The sequence below is a fragment of the Epinephelus fuscoguttatus genome, linkage group LG6 (genome assembly GCF_011397635.1).
Source record: "Epinephelus fuscoguttatus linkage group LG6, E.fuscoguttatus.final_Chr_v1".
Taxonomy (NCBI): Eukaryota; Metazoa; Chordata; class Actinopteri; order Perciformes; family Serranidae; genus Epinephelus; species Epinephelus fuscoguttatus.
Window position 1 is genome coordinate 35,094,287 of NC_064757.1, and position 22,126 is coordinate 35,116,412.

At 38.9% G+C, this 22,126-nt stretch overlaps 2 protein-coding genes across 3 annotated transcripts; one reads left to right on the top strand and one right to left on the bottom strand.

The window, feature by feature from the left end:
- Positions 1 to 2,145: 2,145 nt before the first annotated feature.
- Positions 2,146 to 11,415, top strand: LOC125890033 (selenocysteine insertion sequence-binding protein 2-like). The gene is made up of 18 exons (XM_049578420.1): positions 2,146 to 2,347; positions 2,829 to 2,956; positions 3,063 to 3,228; positions 3,317 to 3,392; positions 3,510 to 3,706; positions 3,801 to 3,879; positions 3,964 to 4,058; positions 4,270 to 4,416; positions 4,548 to 4,637; positions 4,816 to 4,917; positions 5,011 to 5,140; positions 5,319 to 5,485; positions 5,588 to 5,723; positions 5,817 to 6,000; positions 6,146 to 6,366; positions 7,604 to 7,758; positions 7,895 to 8,090; positions 8,226 to 11,415. Exons 1-18 carry the CDS (start codon positions 2,339 to 2,341, stop codon positions 8,351 to 8,353), a joined length of 2,406 nt encoding a protein of 801 aa, XP_049434377.1. The 5' UTR covers positions 2,146 to 2,338; the 3' UTR covers positions 8,354 to 11,415.
- Positions 11,416 to 11,960: 545 nt separating this feature from the next.
- prlrb (prolactin receptor b) lies at positions 11,961 to 22,126 on the bottom strand. 2 transcript variants are annotated; one of them, XM_049578423.1, is made up of 9 exons: positions 21,739 to 22,126; positions 20,058 to 20,146; positions 19,361 to 19,493; positions 17,135 to 17,304; positions 15,691 to 15,854; positions 14,080 to 14,221; positions 13,875 to 13,971; positions 13,126 to 13,195; positions 11,961 to 13,024 (listed from the first exon to the last, which is right to left on the bottom strand). In XM_049578423.1, the coding sequence occupies exons 2-9, from the start codon at positions 20,116 to 20,118 to the stop codon at positions 12,401 to 12,403; spliced, it is 1,461 nt and encodes a 486-aa protein (XP_049434380.1). In that variant the 5' UTR covers positions 20,119 to 20,146; positions 21,739 to 22,126; the 3' UTR covers positions 11,961 to 12,400. The 2 variants fall into 2 exon arrangements, with proteins under 2 accessions (XP_049434380.1, XP_049434379.1); XM_049578422.1 differs by having other exon boundaries at positions 20,058 to 20,227; positions 21,739 to 22,125.

Consider the following 22,126-nt stretch of genomic DNA (forward strand, 5'->3'; position numbering starts at 1 on the left):
AAGGTAAGAAATGTAATTGCAGTGGTGGAAATTAAACCAAGCACATTTACTCAGGTACAACTTTGAGGTACTTTTATTTAGTATTTTCATTTGATGCTAGTTTTTACTCCACAACACGTATCTGAATGCAACATGTTTTTGTGCAGATTAGATTTTACAAAAAAAAATGTGATGTAACTGTAAAATAAGGTCATTTTTTACGGAAGAATCTACCCAACAGTATATAACTGAGTAAAAAATTTGCTCCACATCAACCACTCACAACATTGAAAATACTGCTTGCATGTTAATGCATATATAAAAGTCCAAATATGCCATTATGCAACACTCTGAAAGAGCTAATTCTGCTTTAAGGATACTTTTTCTTTTGACACCTTGAAAATAATTTTCTGATCATTCTTTTTTTTTTCTTTTACTATGAGTAAAAGTTGGAATGCAACATTTTTATACATACAACATAGTACTCTAAAACTCATGGCTATATTTATTTGGAAATATCCGCCAAGGATGCACAGAAAAAAACTAAAATACAGGACAAAGGGTGTTCTAACCACTCCACATGACAGGGCCGCTACATTAAGTAACGTAAAACTTCAGTTAAAAGCCTAGTCCCAGTTAAACTCCTAGTCCCTCTTACCAGCCTTGTGTGGCCACACATATTGACAAAAAAAAAACCCCGCCTGTCTCTATTAGACGCCTGGTCTCACTGCCAAGCAGTTCATTTTCTTTATAGACATTTTTCAGATGTTTAAAAGCGGGTTGTCGCAACCTCAAATTATGTGTCCATTTCTCACTAATCCTTTGGTTATTCATATTCCTTTAGTCTGTAAGGGTCCTCAGATCAAAAGAATCCAAACAGTTTTTCATAAAATTAATTCAAATTGTGAGTATTGTTTTTACGGGGTAAAGTGGTGTTGTGTCAGTATGCTGGGTGCCATAATCTTTGAGTGCCGTAACTCACCCTCTCTCTCTGATGTGCTACCTGTCGGAGCTAGATCAAATAATATATAATCTTAAGCCTAATTTTTGTACATGTAATATTCATACTGGTTTAAACAATTTGATTGTATTTCCCATCTTAGCTGAGCAACAGTTTCGTGTGAAAGGAATTAAAGGCTTGTCCCAAATACAGGCCTGTTGATGTCAGTGAGTTAAGCAAATAAAAGCCTGGGCTAGTAATTGAAGTTTTACAGTAATCATACAAGCAATAATGTATAGTAGTAGTAGTATAGTAGTAATGATATAGTACTTCAATGGTGCAAATCTACGATAAATCTTATTAGCAAAGTTCCTCCACAAGCACATTGAGTGTGAGTCTTGTGCAATCACCACTGGCTGTAGGTTTGACTCAGTGTGTTATCTGAGCTTGTTTTATGCTATTTTAGATAGGCCTGGATGGATGGATGCATAGATAGATAGATAGATAGATAGATAGATAGATAGATAGATACTATTACTTTTTTGTAATAATTGAGTTATATGTGTTGGTAATGTCATAATAAATGCTCATTAGTTTCTCACTTTCTAATAAGTCATCAATAAGTCATCAGCAGTCATTAATAAATCAAGTCTGCAAATGTAAGTGTTAACAGTGTGAACAAGGTCTACATGTAATTCAACCAGTAGTTTAACTGCATTTTGCACTGAGTTGCTGGTAGTTCAAATACATTTATACCTGTATAGTTAAATTGCTTTTTTTCTGTAGTTAACTGAAACCACAAACAATTTGGGGGTATACAAGGAAAGGATTTAAATTATTATTTATATTATACCATCCTTAACTTACCTTCATTGAACCCCCTTTGACCATAATTAGTTATAAGAATTGGTTTATGCTTTTTATGAACATTAACATTTATTAAGTTGTTGCATGCTATTTTAGAAGTTACCTGGTTAACTGCTTGGTTACTGTATTACTTATATGCTATGGGCAATAAGAATAAACAATATAAGAACATACTAAAATACACTATAAATATACTAAAATACAAATACATCATTATACCACTAACATGTCAGCATAATATTACCTAAAATTTCAATAAAGGCATTTATATTTAGCTGCTGTTGTTTTTAGAGTTGACTGATGACCGCTGTGATCCAGTAGATGTCGCTGTTGCTCTCCTCTCTGCGCACACTGTAAACATCAGCTGTTTCTATCAGACTCAACTACGGCTAACAGCTAGCTGCTAACTGCTATGTTATCAAACAGGTTGCTTAGCCAACACACTGTTGCGATTGGTAGATAAATGTAGCAGCGTTGCGACAGGGAGTCTGACAACACATGGAATATCGAGTGAACATGCGGACATGTGACTGCGTGTAGGAAAACCTGAAGATGGACAAGGTAGTTGTGGGGAAAAAATAACATAACGGTTGTTTTTAGCTAGCTAGCTAGCTAGCCAGCCTGTCATGCTAGCGTGCGCTGATGCGTGTTGCTGCTAACTTTTAGCTGTTGTGAATGTGTAGATGGTACTTTAAGCTAACGGCTGTTTTAACCACACAAATAAGCAGTTGTTTATGGCGTTTTGTTCAACATTAAGGTTTGTCAGGTTCCCCAAAAGTAACTTAAACAACGTTGTAACTTACAGCTAAGTTAGAAGTTAATTTAAGCTAACGGCTAAATAGTTTCATGGTTAAATTAGCGCTTGCAGAATAGTAAAAGTTGAGCTCAACACATGTCGTATGAGTGAATTATGAGCCTAAAACGTGGATAAAGTGATCAGGTAGTGTTTAAATAAGTGAGTCAATACATGGCTTCACTAGTACTCCAGTCAAAGGTCGTTTTCCGGAAGACTAAATGAGAAACAATCTTCACTGTCCCCCAGGAGAGCAAACTGTCATCTGCTGTCCAGTCTCATGACAATAAACATCCGAGGAGGCAGGGAAAGGAGTCTGCTGAGACACACATGATGATGTTCCCAAATCCTTATGTGTCCGACCAGAGTTTAAGAGGGTAGGGGATGATCACAGATTTTTATTTTGGCTAAAGTAATCAATTATTTACCCTAATGGCCTGGTGTCAAGACACTAATTTTTTTGAATTTCTGAACTTTGTGAAGGAGCCGGTCATCAGGTCTGAGCGCAAAGCAGAGTCCATCAAATGGAGTGACAGCAGGAAGAGGAGATGTGTCAAGGAGTCATGGCTACAGCAGCAGCCGTCGTGTTAGAGACACCACTGATGATTTTCTGCAGAGAGACAGGTTTACACGGGATCCGCAAGCAAAGGTTGGCTTCATTTTGAGACACCAGAAAAATGGATAAAACCAACTTTAATCATGCAACCAGTTTCAGTGTTTTCTATCCATCTCCACAGACATCAAAAGGAAGCAGTGGCTCTCTGGTGCAAGGGGGAGTCATGGGCAAAATCTTACTGGATTCACAGAAAAAAGGTAGTCATAGCACATGGTAATGTTAACATTTTCCTGAGTAAACCCCGGCACGTTATCAGCGTGCATCTAATTTCCCTTACTCTTATTCATCAGCTTTTGTATGTAATTGGACGACAGGTTTTAGAGGTGCCAGATCTGCCCAGAACTCTGCAGGCAAGTCAAAACCAGCACAGGAAGACTTGATCCCGTTTGAAGTGAAGATGACTGATTTCCCGGAGCTGGCTGGTGGTTCCCTGGGCAGAGCTGGTCCTCCTCTTGTTCAGAAGGAGTGCTGGGGTCCAACTCAAACACAAGCATCAGCATCTTCCTGGAGGGTGAGCTCACTGAAATGTCAGCTGTGATGTTGTGCAGTTTGCAGTGAATGCTTCACTAATGAATTTTGTGCTGCTTTAATTTCCTGTTGAATAGTCTGTCAGCAGAGGATCCCCAACACAGCGTGACCCCCAACAAACTGCCAGTAAGTCAGATTCCTCCACTGCTTCACCAGGTAAGTGAAAGTCCATGCAGCTGGCTTTTCAAAGACTTAAAGGCAGTGGCAGTAATTTTTCTAATTATTTATTTTTGTGACCAGGTCAGTCGGTGGTTACTTCCTGGGCTAATGTTGCCTCCCAGCCTCCAAAGAAACCTGTCCCGAAAGAGAAGACAATCAGCAGCAACCACATGCAGGTTAGACAACATGATGGTCTCTCAATAAGGCATTAGAATGCATCAAAAACTCTTAAACCTTAATATGTTTTCTTGCCTGAAAATTGGCTGTTTAGTCTCTTAAAGGTGCCACCCACTTTCATAGATAAGAAAATGTAGTTGTTGCGTAAACCTTTCTGGGTTTTCCTGTTTTTCAAACATTGTTTTCTGTCCCTTTGTTGCGTCTCCTCAGGCGGAGGAAATGGCAGCTGAGCAAGATGAGGGAGCTCCAGGGAAGAAGAAACGAAAAAAAAAGAAGAAGAAAGCTAAAGGTGCTGGCGAGGATGCAGAAGCTGAGTCAGAGGAGCCAGTACTTTACCAGGAGCCTCCAAAATTTGAGGTTAATAAAAACTGCGTCTTTATTCACATTCAGTGTAAAAGCAAAACCCATTTCTGAGTATTTTTAAGTTTAGATTTTTTCTCCGAAGTGTTGAATGGAAGATGATTTTTGTTGCCATTTTATCTTCGCAGGATGAAGAAGAGTTTCCAGGCTTGACTCCTGCTGTGACTGTGACTGACAGATTGATAACAAGCAGCTATGCAGCAAAACTATGCAATCGGGTAGATAATATTATACATGCAGTATGTTATTTCCCCTCCAAGATGTTTGTACATCATAATTATCATACTATGTCATTTTATACATGGGTGAAAAATACTCATGTCAATGTGTGTGGTCATTAAGATTAATTAGACAGTATGTAATTTGCAAATCTATGTTGCTGCATTTTTCTTCCAGGAAAACCAAAGAGAAGGTGTGCAACATCAGTCTGCCGACCAAACCAAGGACAAATCAACTGCTGCAAAATCTCAGCCTGCAGAGGCAGCGAAAAAAGGACAGGTTTGTATTTCTCTTATGCATTCTAAATGGCTGTCTTTGGATATTATCCTGTAGAGACTGGGAAGAGATTGTTTGTGGTGTCATGATTTCTAGAAAGCTGAAAAGGTATCTGGGAAGAAGAGCAAAGCTCCTGTTCAGCTGGACATCGGAAACATGTTGGCTGCCCTGGAAAAGAAGCAATCTCAAAAAGCCAAGCAGGATGCCAAGCCAGTCATTCTCTCAGGTGCGTATGGTTGGCGTCATGACCTCGGCTCCCTCTTTTTTTTTGATGAAGATTATATACATTAATTATATTTTGGCTGATTACACCTGCATTCTTTGAACAACGTTTATTGATCCACATCTGTTGGTGCAAGGTATATAAACCTTCCCCAAAATAAGTATAAATGATTTCTTTGTAGTTGGTGGAGGACTACCTGTTGTCCAGAAGCAGCCATTAGTCCAGAAGAAGCCTCCCTGGCAGCAGGATAAAATTGCTCACAACCCCCTGGACTCCACCAGCCCATTGGTGAAGAAAGGCAAGCAGAGAGAGGTACCCAAAGCCAAGAAACCCACTCCTCTCAAGAAGGTAAGTCCACCGACCTAACTCTGGAACAAACCGAGATGTACTGCGTTTTGTAAGGTTTATTGTTTTATTTGCTTTGTTGGTTTATTTCTCTTTGATCCTCAGGTCATTCTGAAAGAAAGGGAGGAGAGGAAACAGAGACGTCTGCTGGAGGAGAGAGGGCTGCTGCCTGAAGATGAGTTCAAACCTGTAGCTGATGATGCAGAAGAAGAAGAAGAGCAGTGTGACACAAATACTGCAGGTCAGAGCAAGCATGTGAAATGAATTGAGTCCTACTGTAAGTATGGAAGGAAGCTAATATTTGATCAGTTTGTTTGTTTTTTTACTTCTGTAGCCCCAGATGAGGTTGGAAGTCCCACAGAGGAACTTGATGATGAGTCAGAATTTAATGGCACAAACGAGATCGTGAAAGAGGGAGATGAAGAGGCCGACAAAGACGAGAACATAGAGCAACAAACCACCTCACCTGTGCCCTGCCCAGCCAGTCGACCCAAAATCCACAGCAGAAAGTTCAGAGAGTAAGACTCTAAACCGTACACCCCGCCACAAGTTGTAATCTTTGTTGGTTGTTTGTCCAGAAATAAGAAAACACTTAATTTAACAATCACTGTTTTTCTGATACTTTTTGTTGATTAGAAACATATATATTGTTGTACATGTCAGCTATTGCAGCCAGATGCTGAGCAAAGACGTGGACGAGTGTGTGAAGGCTCTGCTGAAGGAGCTGGTCCGTTTTCAGGACCGCCTGTATCAGAAGGACCCCATGAAGGCGCGCATGAAAAGACGCATTGTGATGGGGCTCAGAGAGGTCCTGAAGCACCTCAAACTCAGGAAGGTCAAGTGTGTCGTCATCTCACCCAACTGTGAACGCATCCAGTCCAAAGGTATGACTGTGTCCATGTGAGTGCTTCGCTCTGTGTGTGTGTGTGTGTGTGTGTGTGTGTGTGTGTGTGTGCGTGTGTGTGTGAGATTAGTGATATTAGGAAGTTTTCATAAAGTTATTTTGTGGAGCATTGTCAGCATTTTTGCTTAATTAGTGCTGATTTGTACTGTAAAAGAAAAATCTATTGTCCTTGTTCTTTGGAGATATGTCCAGTGTGGCTACAGTTGAGTTTAATTATGACAAACTGTGGTTCTAGTGTTCCTGTTTTGTTTTGTTTTTTTATCAAGTATAGGGACTAGTTTTAGAATATACTACATATACTCAAAGGTCCAAGCATCATTTTTTCATACATACCTCCATTACAGAAGAGGTACCCTAGTTTGTCCAACAGAAGTCTTTTGCAGTCCATAATGTAGGTCAGACTTTGATCCTTTGTTTGTTTTGTTGTTGTTTTCTAAAAAGCAACACAGCTTTTGGTATAGTTAATTTCAGTTTTACTTATGAGGAGAGTTGACTGAGACCGTGTCTAGATGAAGCCAGCTGAATCTGAAAATTAGGGCTGCAACTAGGCATTACTTTCAGTGTTGATTAATCTGCTGTAAGTTTTTTAGTCTGAAATGTTAAAAAAGTTGTCACAATATGTCAATTTCTTACAAGCCAAGGTGATGCCCTCAAATCTCAGAGTAGCTGTTTCATCGACTGTCATGTATGAAAAAGAAACATTTGACTGCTCTGAAATAGCAAATATGTTTTTGCTTAACAAATGACTGAAACAATCTATTATCACAACATCATTGCTGATTAAGTTTCTGCCAGTCCACTTACTGTGTCAGCTCTCCCGAAAATGTGTTTTTCATTGTCAGGTTGTTTTTGTGAAGATTCACATCCACACAGAGGCACCAACACATACAGCTAGATCTTTTCATCTCCCTGCTTCTGGCAACAACAACAAAAAAACAGCAGCACTCGATTAGTCATCACAGTGTGGGCTGGATGTGACAGAAAGTTGCCGTCATATTTTAGGACAAAGCCAGCATTTTCAGATTTAGCTATCCCAGATAGAATTTTAGAACAGGACCATTTTTGGTGTGAAAATGGCAGTCGCATTGTATGAACGTAGGATTTGCAGCAGTCCAGGTTCAGTAGCAGCAGTTACAGGTAGGTGGGTTGGGTAAAAATACACCGACCGCTCTCAAAATTGTGTTAATTTATTTATAGAAAACTGTCTTCTTTTACAGGAGGCCTGGATGAGGCTCTATACACCATCATCGACACATGTCGTGAGCAGGGGGTGCCGTTCGTGTTTGCCCTCTCCAGGAAAGCTTTGGGTCGCTGCCTCAACAAGGCAGTGCCTGTCAGCCTGGTGGGCATCTTCAACTATGATGGCGCACAGGTAAGGTTTATGATCAACAATACATACTAATCACCAACATGGCAGTTGTTCCTGACATGAGCTCAAGTGTTATTACAAAAAGCATGTCAGTAAAAATATCACAGACAAGCTGAGAGGTCTGCTTTTGTACCCGCAGGACTTCTATCATAAGATGATCGAGTTGTCCTCTGAGGCCAGGAGAGCCTATGAGGAGATGGTGTCGAGCCTGGAGCAGACAGGCCAGGCGGAGGCAGAGGAGGAGGGGAACACTGAGGAGGAGCTGCAGATCAGCAACCTGGCTGAGGAGGCTCATCCCAAACCTGACGCCACACAGCCAGAGGAACCAGAGTACAGTAAGTTACTGCCCTGACCCATATGAACTGCTCTGATGAAGTTAAACCAAGTGAAAGCTGTAATACAGTAACATATTTCACCATTGAAAGTTAAATAAAAATCAAATAAATATCTTCTTGTATTTCTTCTTCTAGTTAAAATTTGGAAGCAAATGTTGGAGAAGGATTGCAACCACAAATTTCTGAACTTTGAGGAGCAGCTGAGCTCCATGCGCTTGGACAGTGAATGTACTGAAAACACTGATGAAGATGAGAAGAGTTGACAGTGGTGAATCCCTTTGTGCCCAATAACAATGTTAACCCACTCGTGCTGAAACTAGGATGGACTTGATCCCACATGCAGAAAAAGAGCAATGGAAGGTGCTCTGCTGCAGCGGTTCTTAACCTGGGGGTTTTGTCAGGAGATAATCATGTTGCTAATGTTTGCAATGAATTATGAATTCATTTATTTTCTTTTTGAAAAAAGTCATATTTTTGTGTTTGAGTTTAAGATAATTGGGCAGAGCTGTGTGCTTTAAGACTGTGTGTGTGGGTTACAAACTGGAGAGGTTTAATCACTGACTCATTTGGACCAAATGACTCACTTGAAGAAATCCCACAATATGAACTTTCAATCATGATGTCTGTGAGCATGAGTAGAGGATGTGTAGGGGGTTTATGTACTGAATGTGTGTAGATTAGAATAACAGCAGTGATATAAAATTATCAGGAGTGATGTCTGCCCTGGAGCCATTGTGTTGCTTTTTTTTTTTTTTTTCTTGTAATCAGTTCTGTTCAGGTCAAAGTATGTTACCCGCATTTTTGTCTTTTCATTGACACAGACATTAGAGAGATGTCAGGAAATGCAGGGAGAGAAAAGGTGAATCGCAACTTCCCAGCCAAACTTAACCTGCAGGCATTGCAGTTACATGGTCAGTGTCTTAATATGGGCTCAAATGAGATCCAGTATGGTTTTAAGCTTGTGAAATGATGGTTGTTATCACCCTTTTTAAAACTGGGGAAACTCTGCGTGAGAAATTCAAGTTTGTGAATGTAGAAACCATTTTTATTGTGTTTTTGAGAAATTCAAAGCTTCCACATTGCATGACACTGTAGTTACAACCTGTACAGAAACACCATGCTTTAGGCTGTTAAAGCAAGGCCAAACATTTGTACCCTTTAACTTAAGGCTGTGCCCCCAATTCCATACCGATTGCAAACAGCATATACTTTATATTATTTTTATTTTCTTGCTGTTCGCATACAAGAAAACAACACACTAAATTTATACAAACAGGAAATTATACAATACTTGTGCCATTGTTCACACTGCAACTTTAAAAATGCCATTACTGACTTTAAGATGTCCTATGTGCATTTCATTGGATTTTGGGGCGATAGTGTACATCAACATGGATTCGTTACTTTAGTGTTGCACATAGTTTGGGAAGTTTGAGCGCTGAGTTTCTCACAGAGTTTTCTGCTTTTGAATCTATATTGAGATGTAAACCAAGTATTTTTCCTAAGTGTTGATGTGACCTTACTGTTGATATCATTTGTGCACAGATGTATTTACTACAAATCTTGCCGACATATTCACGTTTTTGCTTGCTTACAAAGAGTGATATACAAGCACAGACTTCAGAATTGTTTCTGAGCATAATTTCACAAACACAAAATCTTACTGACCCTTATTTGAGCCCACTGTCGTAAATCCTCCTAGGACACCATGACACGCCTTGGTTCAGTTTAGAGTTAAAAAATGGAGATAAACTTTTTTTTTTTTTCCCCAGAAGAAATGATATCATTTTTACAAGTATGATTTTTTTTTTTAATCCTTATTGCACTACATAGCAGAGCCTGTGTTTTTTATTTGTTTGAGACAGTACTACATGTTGTATGTAATACTTACCTGTGATTAGGTGTAAATGGTTAACGTTTGATTTTCTTTCAGTAGGAACACCAGCAAAATAATATTATCTGCTGTTAACTTTACTTTGTTAAAACGTTACTTTTGACCCACATGGTGAGGAAATTAAATTATGAAATAGCATAATGATATAACAGGAGAAATTACGGTATCTAAAGTGCTAGGTGTCAATCGCGTTAAAAGAGCCAATAAAGGACAAAATTTGAAATGGGCAAAATAAATGACCAGAACTGAGACTGTAAAGCAGAGAAGACATTTGACTGTGACTATTGAGACTTGAGAAATTGTTCATATAAACATTTCAGTTGTGGAACAGTGATGTTATCAGATGTGTGGTGAATCTTATTGTTATTGGGAGTTGGAATGGGATGGGTTCATGCAAGGTCGACCAGATCACATGCTGATATCTTTCTGAGTTATGTCTTGGTACTATTCTACTGGAAGGAGGAGGAGACGGTTGTTAGGAAGTTGATGATGTGTTTTGACACGTTCAACAGGATTAACAGCATTAATTATTTCCTGCTATGACAAGTTTAAGTGTATCTTCACAGTCTTGCATTTCATGTGACTCTTACAGCAAAAGTTTGACATTTGGGGAAATGTACTCGTTTGCTTTCTGGTGGAGAGTTACTACAGCTAGCAAGTGTTTAGCTTCGCTTAGCTTAGTATCAAGACTGAAAATGAGCACAGCTTACATGCACCTCTAAAGCTCTCATATCTCATTTGTTTTGAAAAAAAAGGACTATTTGCCGGTTTGTGGGAGGTTTATGTGTGAGACTATTCCTTGGCACTCAGGAGTTGCCAAGCATAGCTGTTAAAAGTTACTGTATGCAGCCAAGAAATAGTCCCAATTAAAGTACTCCCACTAAAATGTCAAATTCTCACAAACAAACAAGATGTAACATGTCAATTTGTGAGCTTAAGACTGTCAGGCTGTCTGTTTCTCCCTGTTTCCAATTATTGTGCTAAGCTAACCTAACCAGTTACCAGCTCTAGCCTTAATATTATCGAACAGAAATGGGATAGATAAAAATTTATCATCTGTTCTCCCCCTTAAAGTGAATAAGCATAATTCCCTAATTGTCTTCAGATTTGTTTAAATGCTCCGTAAAGTGGTTTTGCTCTTTTATAAATCCTTAAATATAAACTGAATCTAAGAGGGAGTATACACAAATTTCCTAATGGAGATACAAACTATTTTTTAAGCATTAATGGTCAGATGGTTCAAATGCAGTGTTTAATATAAGTGAGTGTGGATCATTAGTAAATGATAGAAGTGGGCCAAGTATGCTTCCCTGAGGCATCCCAGTATCACAGAATCAGACTTGTTGCAGTGAGACAACACTGGAAACACATGTGAGAGGGAATAATGTGTTGTGTTGGAGTATAGAAAGCTTAGTTTACTGTTATCTGAAACAGTGTTTCCTAACTGGTGGGTTGCGGTCCAAAAGTGGATCACAGGCCTATTCTGAATGCAAACGTCAAGTTTGTAAAAAAAAATAAAATAAAAAAATAAATAAATAAATAATCTTTAAATACAGTTCATTTCCAGTACAGAGCTTTTATTTTGAAGGGCTGTTTTCTGATGTAGAGTAAGTGACGAACTGACAGCTTCTTGACGGAGACAGCAAATTAGCTCTATGACATGGCCAAACTCAAGTATGACGCTGCATGTATTAAAATGTGGGACCTCAAACTAAAGACTAAGGAGAAATCTGGACCCCATGGCTGGACCATTTTGGAACCACTTATCTAAAAGATTTTCAACAGCATGGAAGATTATTTAGCTGATTTCAACAATGTGTACGAGGCCTTTGAATTCGATGGTCGCTATTTAAGCTTGAGTATACGACTTGTAAGATTTATGAATGGGATTCTGCTTCAGCGAGACTTAAGGCACAATAACAAATAGACCGGATAAAGTAAAAGGTAAAAACAAACATCAGATACTTACAACAGTCTGAGTCTGTCTGCAGCAAAAATAACAATTTATAATGGACGTACAATGACAGTTTTCCTATGATTACAGACATTGCACTGCTGCCTGCTGCAGCCCTCTCAATGCTGGACATAATACAAAAATTGTCGTTTGCATCAATTAGGCACAAAAACATGGGAAAAAAGGTTCAGGTTGAAAAATACCGAATTTAGACTTTAAAAGACCTTGAATATCTGTAACAGATGTCTCAAGAATCTACCCATGATTCAAGATATGTCACTCTGAACCACAAATGTCAACCTCATGATGACATTGTAGGAAAAGGTCAGGGGATCACCAGTCATGCAGATGACAATGAATGTCTGTGCCAAACCTCATGGCAACTCATCCAGTAATAATGACAGAAACATAAAATATCTGCACCCTCAACATCACTGGGGACACTGCATATAAAACAACACTCTACATTAAAAGTGGTGTAGGGATGGTATCTACATATCCGCTGTCGATGAGTTCTGTGCACACATGAGGTTTTCTTTGCCTCTGAAGGGCAAAGTCTGTGTAGTGGTTTCCCTTCTCTCCACAGGAAGTGTCTACTGATGGACTTTGTGTCTCCAGGAGGATCATATTGTCACTGTCCACCTCTTTCACCCGGCTGTAGTCCTCTGGTATGTCTTCCTCTTGTCTCTGAGCAGCCTTAGTGTTTTCTTTCTTGAGGATGAGAACATTGTCACTGTTCACCTCTTTGACTCTGCTATAGTCCACCTGTTTCACATCCACCCCCTGTAAGTTCTCCACATGTCTCTGAATATCCACATAACCGCTGTTTGTGAAGGGTTTGATGGTGTTTTCTGTTTCATTCTTTCTTTCCCCAGCCAGCGTTGATTCCTTACAATAGATTTCTGTGTCTAAGAGGAAGCCAGCAGGAATAATCAGGCTTTTCTTCCTTTGTTGAGAATGGGAGGAAAGCCCATCATCATTGTCCGTCACGATAAGGTATTCCTCCATCTGGTCCTTCCAGGCCATCATAGGAGGAAAGCTCGGGTTGTTGATCAGGACACTGTCGACATCTTCGGATCCCCTACTCTGGAGGTTAGAATCCAGTTCAGTACATTACAACATTGCCATTGTCAGGCCCAAAGCAACTTTTTGGATGTGTTGGAAATACAATGCAGACACAGTGTTACCTTGAGAAGTTGGACATCAACTCCTCTTATCTTTGGACCAGGAACAGGGGGCAGAACAAACTGCTTCACACTGGGGAACAAAAGAAAACCATGAGTCAAATTATCCTCACCATCTTGACACTATGACAAGAGTAATATATGGAGGATGAAAAACGATGTTACTGTCAATAAATAAATAAATCTATATACAGGAATAAATAAATGCAGAAATAAAAATAATGAATAAATGCTGAAATATAAATGGAAAAAAATAGATGCTGAAATAAATACATGTGGAGGTCAGGACCTCCTACCTTATTAATACACAGACACATAAATAAATGAATAAATATAGTTATACAAAACATAACATTTTCAAGATGCTCATTTGTGTATGTCCTATTTATCATTATTTATGTATTTAATAATCTACTTATATCCATAATGTTCCACACCTATTTATCTTATTATTCTTTTATTTATTTATGCATTTATTTATTCTTTTATTTTTTTGTTTCTTAATTTATTTATTTATTCCTGTATTTATTTACACAATTATTTATACATTATTTATTTATTTCCGTATTTATTTACACATTTATTTATTTGCTCCTGTATTTATATTTACATTGATATGTTTTTCCTAATTATTTATTCATGTATTTATTTACACATATATTTGTTTAATTCTTTATTCCAATATTTATTTTATCAATACTCATTTTTGCCAACATTGATTACACATCTTTTTTTTTGCAGAAAATACATACTGTTTCCTCTTTATGACCAGGATGCACACTGCTGTTATAACTGGAACTGCAGACAGGACAGAAACCATTATCCAAAACAGTCTGTCATTATGAAGATCTAAAAAAAAAAGAAAACATTATAATTTTCAGTGATTGTTAGTACTTGAGACAGTTGCTACCTTGCTATACAGACAATGATCTTCTGAGAACAGCTTCTGAGACTTACAGTTGGGGATTTTCACATAGGTGGTGTTGCTCCACTCGCTCCAGGCACCGTGGTCCAGTCTACAGTGCACCTGAACTGTGTACACCGCCCCAGGACTGACGCCGTACAGGCTGAAGTACGTTTGTGTGCCTGACCTGTACTCCTGGAGAAAAAAACAAAAATCACAAAATGTTCACCTCATACCTGAATTAGATCACGGGCTAAACTTTCCTTTACCTGCATTAAAGAACACTGATTAACTGATTTATTATATAATAACTCCAAAAAACAGTGAACATAGAAAATGTTTGTCTCACACATATACTGCATGAAATGAGGTCAAAGCATTTGACACTCCTGTTGACAGTCATGGAGACAGCTCCTTTATTGCACTCTACTGGCTGACTACACAACCATTTGAATGTTTCCTGATCTCCAGAGAAGTAGTTTAATTTCTTCCTGTTTGCACTCCCACAGTTTATGCCAAAGTGAGATTTCTGCTGCAGCTGGGCTAAAAGGACGGGGTTAATCACCTTTATCTACACCTCCTATCACCTGCCACCAGTTAGATTTTACAATCTGTTCGAAAAAATGGATCTTTGGCCCAAAACATCAGAACTCTGAACTCCTTATGAAGCAGACGGCAGCCTCAGATCCTCTATCAGGACTGTTCAGAGGTCCTCAGATCCTTCGCTATTAGAATTCCCCTCTCTTTGGATCAGCCTGCTAGGAAGTCAAAAGTCCCCCAATGAGTGATTTAAATTTGATAAATGGATATTTTTCTATTATTGTACCTAAGTACAGTTTGTTACTTGCCAGTTCCTTATTTTAATTTTATTTATTTATTTTTAGCATGTATGCAAGTGTGTGTTTACAAAGTAACATGCAATTGTGATTTTTTTTTTACAGGCAATTCACAGTATCCTGGCTTTTCCTGCAGTCTCGAGATGATTATAACTAAAAACATAGGCTTATGTTTTTTATACAAACATAAAAGACTAGAGCTGCACTTTTATTTTCATTAACCTGACTTTTTTTTTCTTTTCAGATTAATCTTTTACTCAATAAAATGACAACAAATTACCATCACAACTACTCTGAGCACAGGGTGGTGCCTCTAAATGCTTTGTTTTGCCCGACCAACAGTCCAAAATTGAAAGATATTCAGTTAACTGTCATTGAAAAACAGCCAATATCAACATTTGAGAAACTACAACCCATTATGCTGAAAAAATGACTGTTCAGTTACTGACTTAGTTGCTTTATCAGCTCTAAAACAAAGCTCTAACAGAGTCAGAAAACATTTATAGCATGGATTTATCTGTTGGCACCCGTAGTAAAAGACCTCTCAGTCAATTTGAGACTGCTAAGAGGTTTAAATCCTGTAGTTTACATTTTGATTTCATGTTTTTTCTGTACGGATCACAGCTCGTACCTTTGAAAGGCACTTTTTGTTCTGTCCTGCACAACAAACACAATGTGCAGCAGTCATCCAATAAAAACAACTTTTGTTCTGGGAACTGAAAAGGGTAAAAACAAAGCTACAACACTGTTTTACTCCACTGTGGAAGATGCTGCTTACGTGCAAATTATTATTTTTTAAAAAATCAGTCTTTACCGTTTCTGACTCACCTTCCACTTGTTGTTTCCTTGTTTGATTCTTAATTCATATTTAATGGTGACCCAGCCGGACTTGGTGTCTGTGTTATAGGGAGGCTCCCATCTGACATGGAGACATGGGCTGTCCTCTCTCCCCTCCACCTGCAGAGTCACGTTCTCAGGAGCGTATGGTTTCACTGACGAGACACAACAAGACCCAGAGGTGCGCTAATATGCTCACAAGGACAATGCTAAGATGCTGATGTTTGGCAGGTAAAATGTTCACCATGTTCACCGTCTTTGTTGAGTGTATTACAGCTGAAGATGATGGGAATGTTGTTACCTTTGCAGGTTTCTGGTCATAAATTAAAGTTTTGGACAAATTCAAATTTGATGGGATCACCAAAATGATTACCATTCTTCCTTTCATAGCAATCCATCAATATTGATTTAGATATTTCAGTCGATACATACAAACTGAGTTATTGGTGGTGCCTGAGGAGAGGTCAGGGGGTCACCTGAGTCATTTGGATTAATATCTGAGGATCATTAACGTCAATATCAGTCCATTTAATAGCTGTTGAGATAACTCAGTCTGAAACAAAGCAATGAACCATCCAACAGACCAATATAACCATGGGGGCTTGTGAAGCAGGTCCTTGGACCCCAAAGTGTCTTCACAGGGTTACAAGGGGCGAAAATCAAAAATTAGTGAAGTCACTTGAAACCCCTGGGACAAAATCTAATGCAGCGGAGTTACTTCTTTCTCACATGGGACAAGACTCTGCTCCAAATCAAAGTGCAGTGCATGGAAATCATGTGCACAACTACCTGTGTAACCAAACAAAAGCTGTGAAATTTGATCCGAGACTGTACACAAGTTTTACACCGGGCATAAACCAGTTCCGCCTCGTGTCTGTCTAACAGTACTTTTCCATTCACTATGGAGCTCAAGAAGGCAAAACTGTGCCAATCATTAGCTGAATCAATACTGATTGTTTTCTGCTGTGTGACGTCTTCTACTCTGATGAATACACAGACAGAGGGGTTGTCAATAGTCTGAAGTCTGAAGTTTATCACTCCCAGTGTGACACAGAAACACTCTTGAGCAAAGCAGATTAAGCTACTCATGATTATTATTATTATTCATTTGTAGGGATTTGTTTTTATTTTTTAATTAAACTGTCATTTTGTGTCACAGTTAATCGGTGCCAGAAAATCCTAATTTTATCCACTGTGGTTCAGTGTTGTAAAACTACTTTTTTATAGACATTGAACAGTAACTAGTACAGAGTCAAACTCATGGGAATAACATGTTTGTCATAAAGAAGAAAAGCAGCAATTTAGAGGATATTTTCAATATACAAAAAGTTTGCTTTAATGAAATTCTCCTTCAGTAACTGTCTTCGTTAATCTGGATATATCTTTGTCATTATTCTAAATCCTCTTTCTTTGGGTCAAGAGTAACAAAACATACCTATTTCCATCACATCCATCTTAAAGGTGTCTGAAGTGGCATTCCCGAGGATGTTGGAAGCCACCACCGTCAGGTAGTAGTCGACCCAGATGGAGGTGTGGTTCTTGTCAAAGAAACAGGAGTTCCTCCCTGCTGACCGATAGTCTGGACACTCGTACGTTCCCTCCAATCTACGCACACACAAAGCAAGACATTTACTGCTCCTGTACAACAAAGTTAACATTGTTAAACTGTGCTGCGGGCCGTCATCACATGCTGACGTTCAGTGAACAGCTACAGGGCCTAAGTGATAACCAGATAAGAGTCAGGCGTGTGATGTCCACATAGTGTCCTCACTGAGCACTGCAACATGATCCCAAATGTCACCATCTAAGAGACTAAGAATCAGATTTTCTGACATGTCTTAGGAACCTGATGTCAATGGTGTCCCCAGAAATTTTCCCATGAGGGGGCCAAATGGGGCTGCTGAAAATTTTGGGGTAGCACACCAAAACCAAAAGCCATACCTGAATTTCAGGAATTCGATTATGCTGTTTAAGTGTACGGGCTAATTGAAAACTGTTTTTCAGATAGGTTGTTTGTCTTTTTCCTTACAAAGAGAAATATCCTCCTGAGACCCGAACTTTTGTTTGGTGCACATACTTAATTTCTCCTAGCTATTTGGGATCAGTAGGACCTGATAAGTATAAAAGATTAGGCATTGTCAACATAATTAAGCCCCAATGACCTTAATCGAGACAATAATAAAGTTCCAGTGTCCTCAAACGAGACGATAATAAAGTCATAATTTGTTGCCATATCAAACTACAAACATTATTAGTCATAAATAAACAAGTTTCAGCCATAAAATGTGATCAGGTTTTGGACCTTGTCCACTTTTGTGTCGGGATTGGCTGCAGACTGACTTGGCAGAGATGGCTGCCATCTTGTTTTTAACATGGATTGTTGTATCGTATTCTTACGAACACTGGATGGCACAAAAAAGTGTCCATGAACGAGGACAACAGGTCTAAGTTAAGTAGAATGAAGTATAAGGCCAAGTAAACCCAAAACGAGATGTCTTCAAATGAGGACACAGGGTCTCAGGAGGATATACAGCTTTACTTTGAAGGAGCACATTGATTGAAGGCACATAACATTCACTGGGAACAAGCCTTCTCAAGTTCAGGGGAGACTCGTAGGTATCCATCGAACCCATCTTCATTCAGATATCAAGGGAGTCCTTTGAAAACGCCACGCCAGATGCTTCACCAAACCCCCCCTTCTTAAAAGCTATGCCAACATGGCTGGTGCCAATAGATGTCTTAGGTTGTCCGGTTTCACAAGATAGCACTATCTTTGCCTAACTTTAAAAAATGATCATGCCACAGCCTCTTAAAGACAGTAATGCCAGCAGCAATTGTATTAGGGTGACTGTGGCCCACCTGGCCCTCCCTAATGGGCGCCACTGCCTAATGCGTTAGTGTTTTGTCAGAAAATATAAATGTCTACAAACTTGACATTTTATGTAATAATGATTAATGAAAAACTCTTTCAGGCTCCACTAAAAGCAAACATCAGCTCACTAACATGCTGATGTTTACCAGGTACAATGCTCACCATCTACCATTACCGTCATCATTTAAAAATTAAGTAAACACAAGATAATTAACAAATAAAAAACTGAAGTATGAACACCAGAGTGTACATGAAATATGTTTGGGATACTTGGGCAGACAATAGGCCTATAAAATGTATATATCTAAGTTTTATGGCCATTCATGGACCAAAGTAGTGGACCAAACCACCAATCAAGCCATGAAAAGTTTAAAACTATCAGTATTTATATCAGCATTTTAGTCCAGGTCAGGGCAAGTGAGGGTGACACAGGTAAAGCATTTGAGGTCTGCAGGTTTACATGCACAGCAACAAAGATTTGTTCTCACCTGACTGAACACAAGTATGTGAACAAGAGAGCCGGTAGTTTTCCACTCACCTGTCTACAACACTACACAGCTGACAACTTAACAACAGAGGCTTTACTTCCACTTGATCTCAGTGTGGGTGATTAACTTATCCGAGACTACAGTGACAGTCTACTGTGATGTAAACCCTGGTTCTCGTCTTTATTTTGTGTCAGTCACTCCCCTCTCTCTCCCTCTCCTCCACCTTTCCTGCATCTCCACCGTGACCTTTTGCACAAAGGCAAAATACAAAACAAAAATCTAAAAATGTAACTGGACTGACCTTTCTCTCTCATAATACAGGCGGTGTGTGGTCGGCAGCCCTCCGTCGGAGCCTGGCTCCCACCAGCAGGTGAACGTCTCCTTCTCAGGTGACCTGCAGCCGAGCAGGACTGGTTTCCCTGGTGGAGACATGCCTGGCAACACATGGCATAAAAACAAACATTAGATCCTAATCCACAATTTGGCACTACTACATTAGTAAGATCACGACTAAGATGACAAATTAAAGGGATAGTTCACCCAATAACATTAAAAATCTTTGACCTTTTATCTTTAATGGTGTCTAGTCATGGCAGATAGATAGTTTTAGTTTATTTGCCCAGTTTGGAGGGTTATATTTGGCTGAGACTTGTTTATCCACCCTTTATTTATAATGGCTGGACTTGATAAAAAATTAAACAGTAATATGTATTAGGTCAAAGAAGCTGCTGTGAAAACTTATTTTATATCTTTTAGTATCAACTCCTATGGGAAAAGAAAAGATTTTTCTTCGAGCAGTGATGTAAATATATTTTTTCACTGCTCTGAACACTAAAGAAATCTCAGTGGCAGATCTCCGCACCAAATAAAACCAAAACTATCTGCATGTCTACGTTTGCATATCACTGAGGTAAGCAGATTTTATATTTTAGAGAACTGACCCTTTCAAAACACGTTGTTATAAGCCAAAATAATTGCATCCAAGCCTTTCAACTTACTGTTGGACTCCACAGCTGCTGACAGCAGCAAGAGCAGTGCCAACCCAAAATGTCTCCTCATCCTGGGACAAACCGTTAGACTGCCCGCCCTGAAAAAGGACGTGACATCACCAGCTTGTGGTTAATGTGGTGAAATAAACCCGTGGCCTGGTTGCGTGTCTTGTTTTGACCTAAAACAAGGACATATGAAGGGAAAACAACAAGCACAACCATTAAGTTTAAGTACATGTTGTCACCCACGCATACAGGCCATCAGCAGTTGCATATAACTTGTTGGCAGCTATGATTTGACTGCCTGCAGCGCCTTTTAATCAGGAAAGGAAGAATAAAAAGGTGTGGGGTTATAAGTCAACAAAGACAGGTCAAAGGTGAGGCAGCGTTCCGAAAGAATCTGGGTTTACCAGAATTAACTGTGCTTTCTTTTAACTGGACATTAGATTTGTATGTACTTCCTCGTTCTAGAGAGCTCATCTTCATTTAGATTCACTGACTCAGATAAAGATCAAATACACACGAACATCCTTCCGATACATGTAATAGTACACTCAGTTATATCACCAATATGTTCCTCAAAGTCCTGTGCTGATTTTCTGCACCTTTTAGGACTCGTTTGAAATTTACTGTAGGCTGACTGATTGGCTCAGAGTGAGCACTTTGCAGGTTTATGCTTCCTGGCTCAGACTCTTTGTAGCAACGCTAAAATGCTTTATGCAATTAGTCATCTAAAAAGGTGTGGGCAAGTGTCCTCCAGCCTGTAATTAACAGGATGCCATAAATGGGGTCACACCTTTTTACCGATGATTTTTCTTGTTTCCTTTTATTTATTTTTTTCAGAAACCACAGTGAGAACCAGCTCAGTTTCATTCTGGCGACACCTGCTCAGACAAGTTTTTACAGGATGGCTAGAGCAAGGCGCGATCTAGATTAGGTTTATTTCTCAGTTCTGATACAAGACGAGCAGAACCAGATGTTAAAAATAAAACTTAAAGCTAAATGTTCAGCTTTACACTCAAATCCTATTTTATATAATATTAGTTAACATTTTACTTGCAGGTGACATTTTTTATTCTCATTCAAACCTTCTTATAATTATAATAAACTAAATCACACATCTAAACTGAATACACTTTAAATACTAAAAAAAAAATCATCTTTAAATTGCAATGAGTCACAACAGTAGAGAACAATCTCCTGGAAAACAAGCTGAGCTGCCACATTATTATGATTTGTACCAAAATAGAAAAAGTATATCCAGTTTATTATAAGTCACATACTGAAATTATGTTACTATTATTCTGCATTTTAAGCCTACCTTTTAATATGTTCCTGCAGAAAGAGTCTACAAACCACCATTCTTGATGAAAATACTACTAATCTCAAATTAACAAATAAAAAATATAGACTCTAGTTTCATTTTAAGGTGTTCCTATTAGGGTTTTCTATTATGGTGGGCAAAAGGATAGAAAAATATTACACTACACTACAAAGAAATGGCTTAACACCCCCTTTTAATGCATAGGTATTACACGTTAACCAGGTGTACATGTTGTGTCTAGTCCCTTTAGACCTAACTGCGGGCACACACACAATAAAACTCAAACAAAAACCATTACAAATTACTAAATATAGTTTGAAACGCATTTATAAATGTTATTAAACTACAGCTCCGGTGTTCACTCACCTGTTGAGGACGTTTGTCAGACCGTCGCTACATGTAACTGATGTTGACACAACAGCAGAGACAGACGTCTTTGGTTATAGTATTATTGTGCACAATCTTTTCACACCTGGCTACCGCTGCGTCTACAGGTACGATATGACGTGAGGAAGAGAGGTGTCCTTAGAGTCATGGCGAAGGGGCGTGGCTTGTTGTCGTCAAGGCATGCCCACCTGAGCACAGCCAAAGAGAGATGTCTCACTCCTACTGCCTGATTGAGTGAATACCTAGAAATGATTTTACTTCCACATATGTACTGTTTTAAAAAGCCAGTTGGTAGTTACTGAAAAAAATAATTTAGATTTTATTATGTATTGAGTGATTTGTATGTAAGCCTATGTGTGTTGAGGGT

Coding starts and splice junctions, on each gene's coding strand:
- LOC125890033 (XM_049578420.1), top strand. Junction 3,707..3,800: donor CATCAGCATCTTCCTGGAGG/GTGAGCTCACTG, acceptor CCTGTTGAATAG/TCTGTCAGCAGAGGATCCCC. Junction 4,638..4,815: donor CAGCAAAACTATGCAATCGG/GTAGATAATATT, acceptor TTTTTCTTCCAG/GAAAACCAAAGAGAAGGTGT.
- prlrb (XM_049578423.1), bottom strand. CDS start 20,118: ATGAGGAGACATTTTGGGTTGGCACTGCTCTTGCTGCTGTCAGCAGCT. Junction 17,305..19,360: donor CTGTATTATGAGAGAGAAAG/GTCAGTCCAGTT, acceptor GTGTGTGCGTAG/ATTGGAGGGAACGTACGAGT. Junction 13,196..13,874: donor CTGGTCATAAAGAGGAAACA/GTATGTATTTTC, acceptor TTTGTTCCCCAG/TGTGAAGCAGTTTGTTCTGC.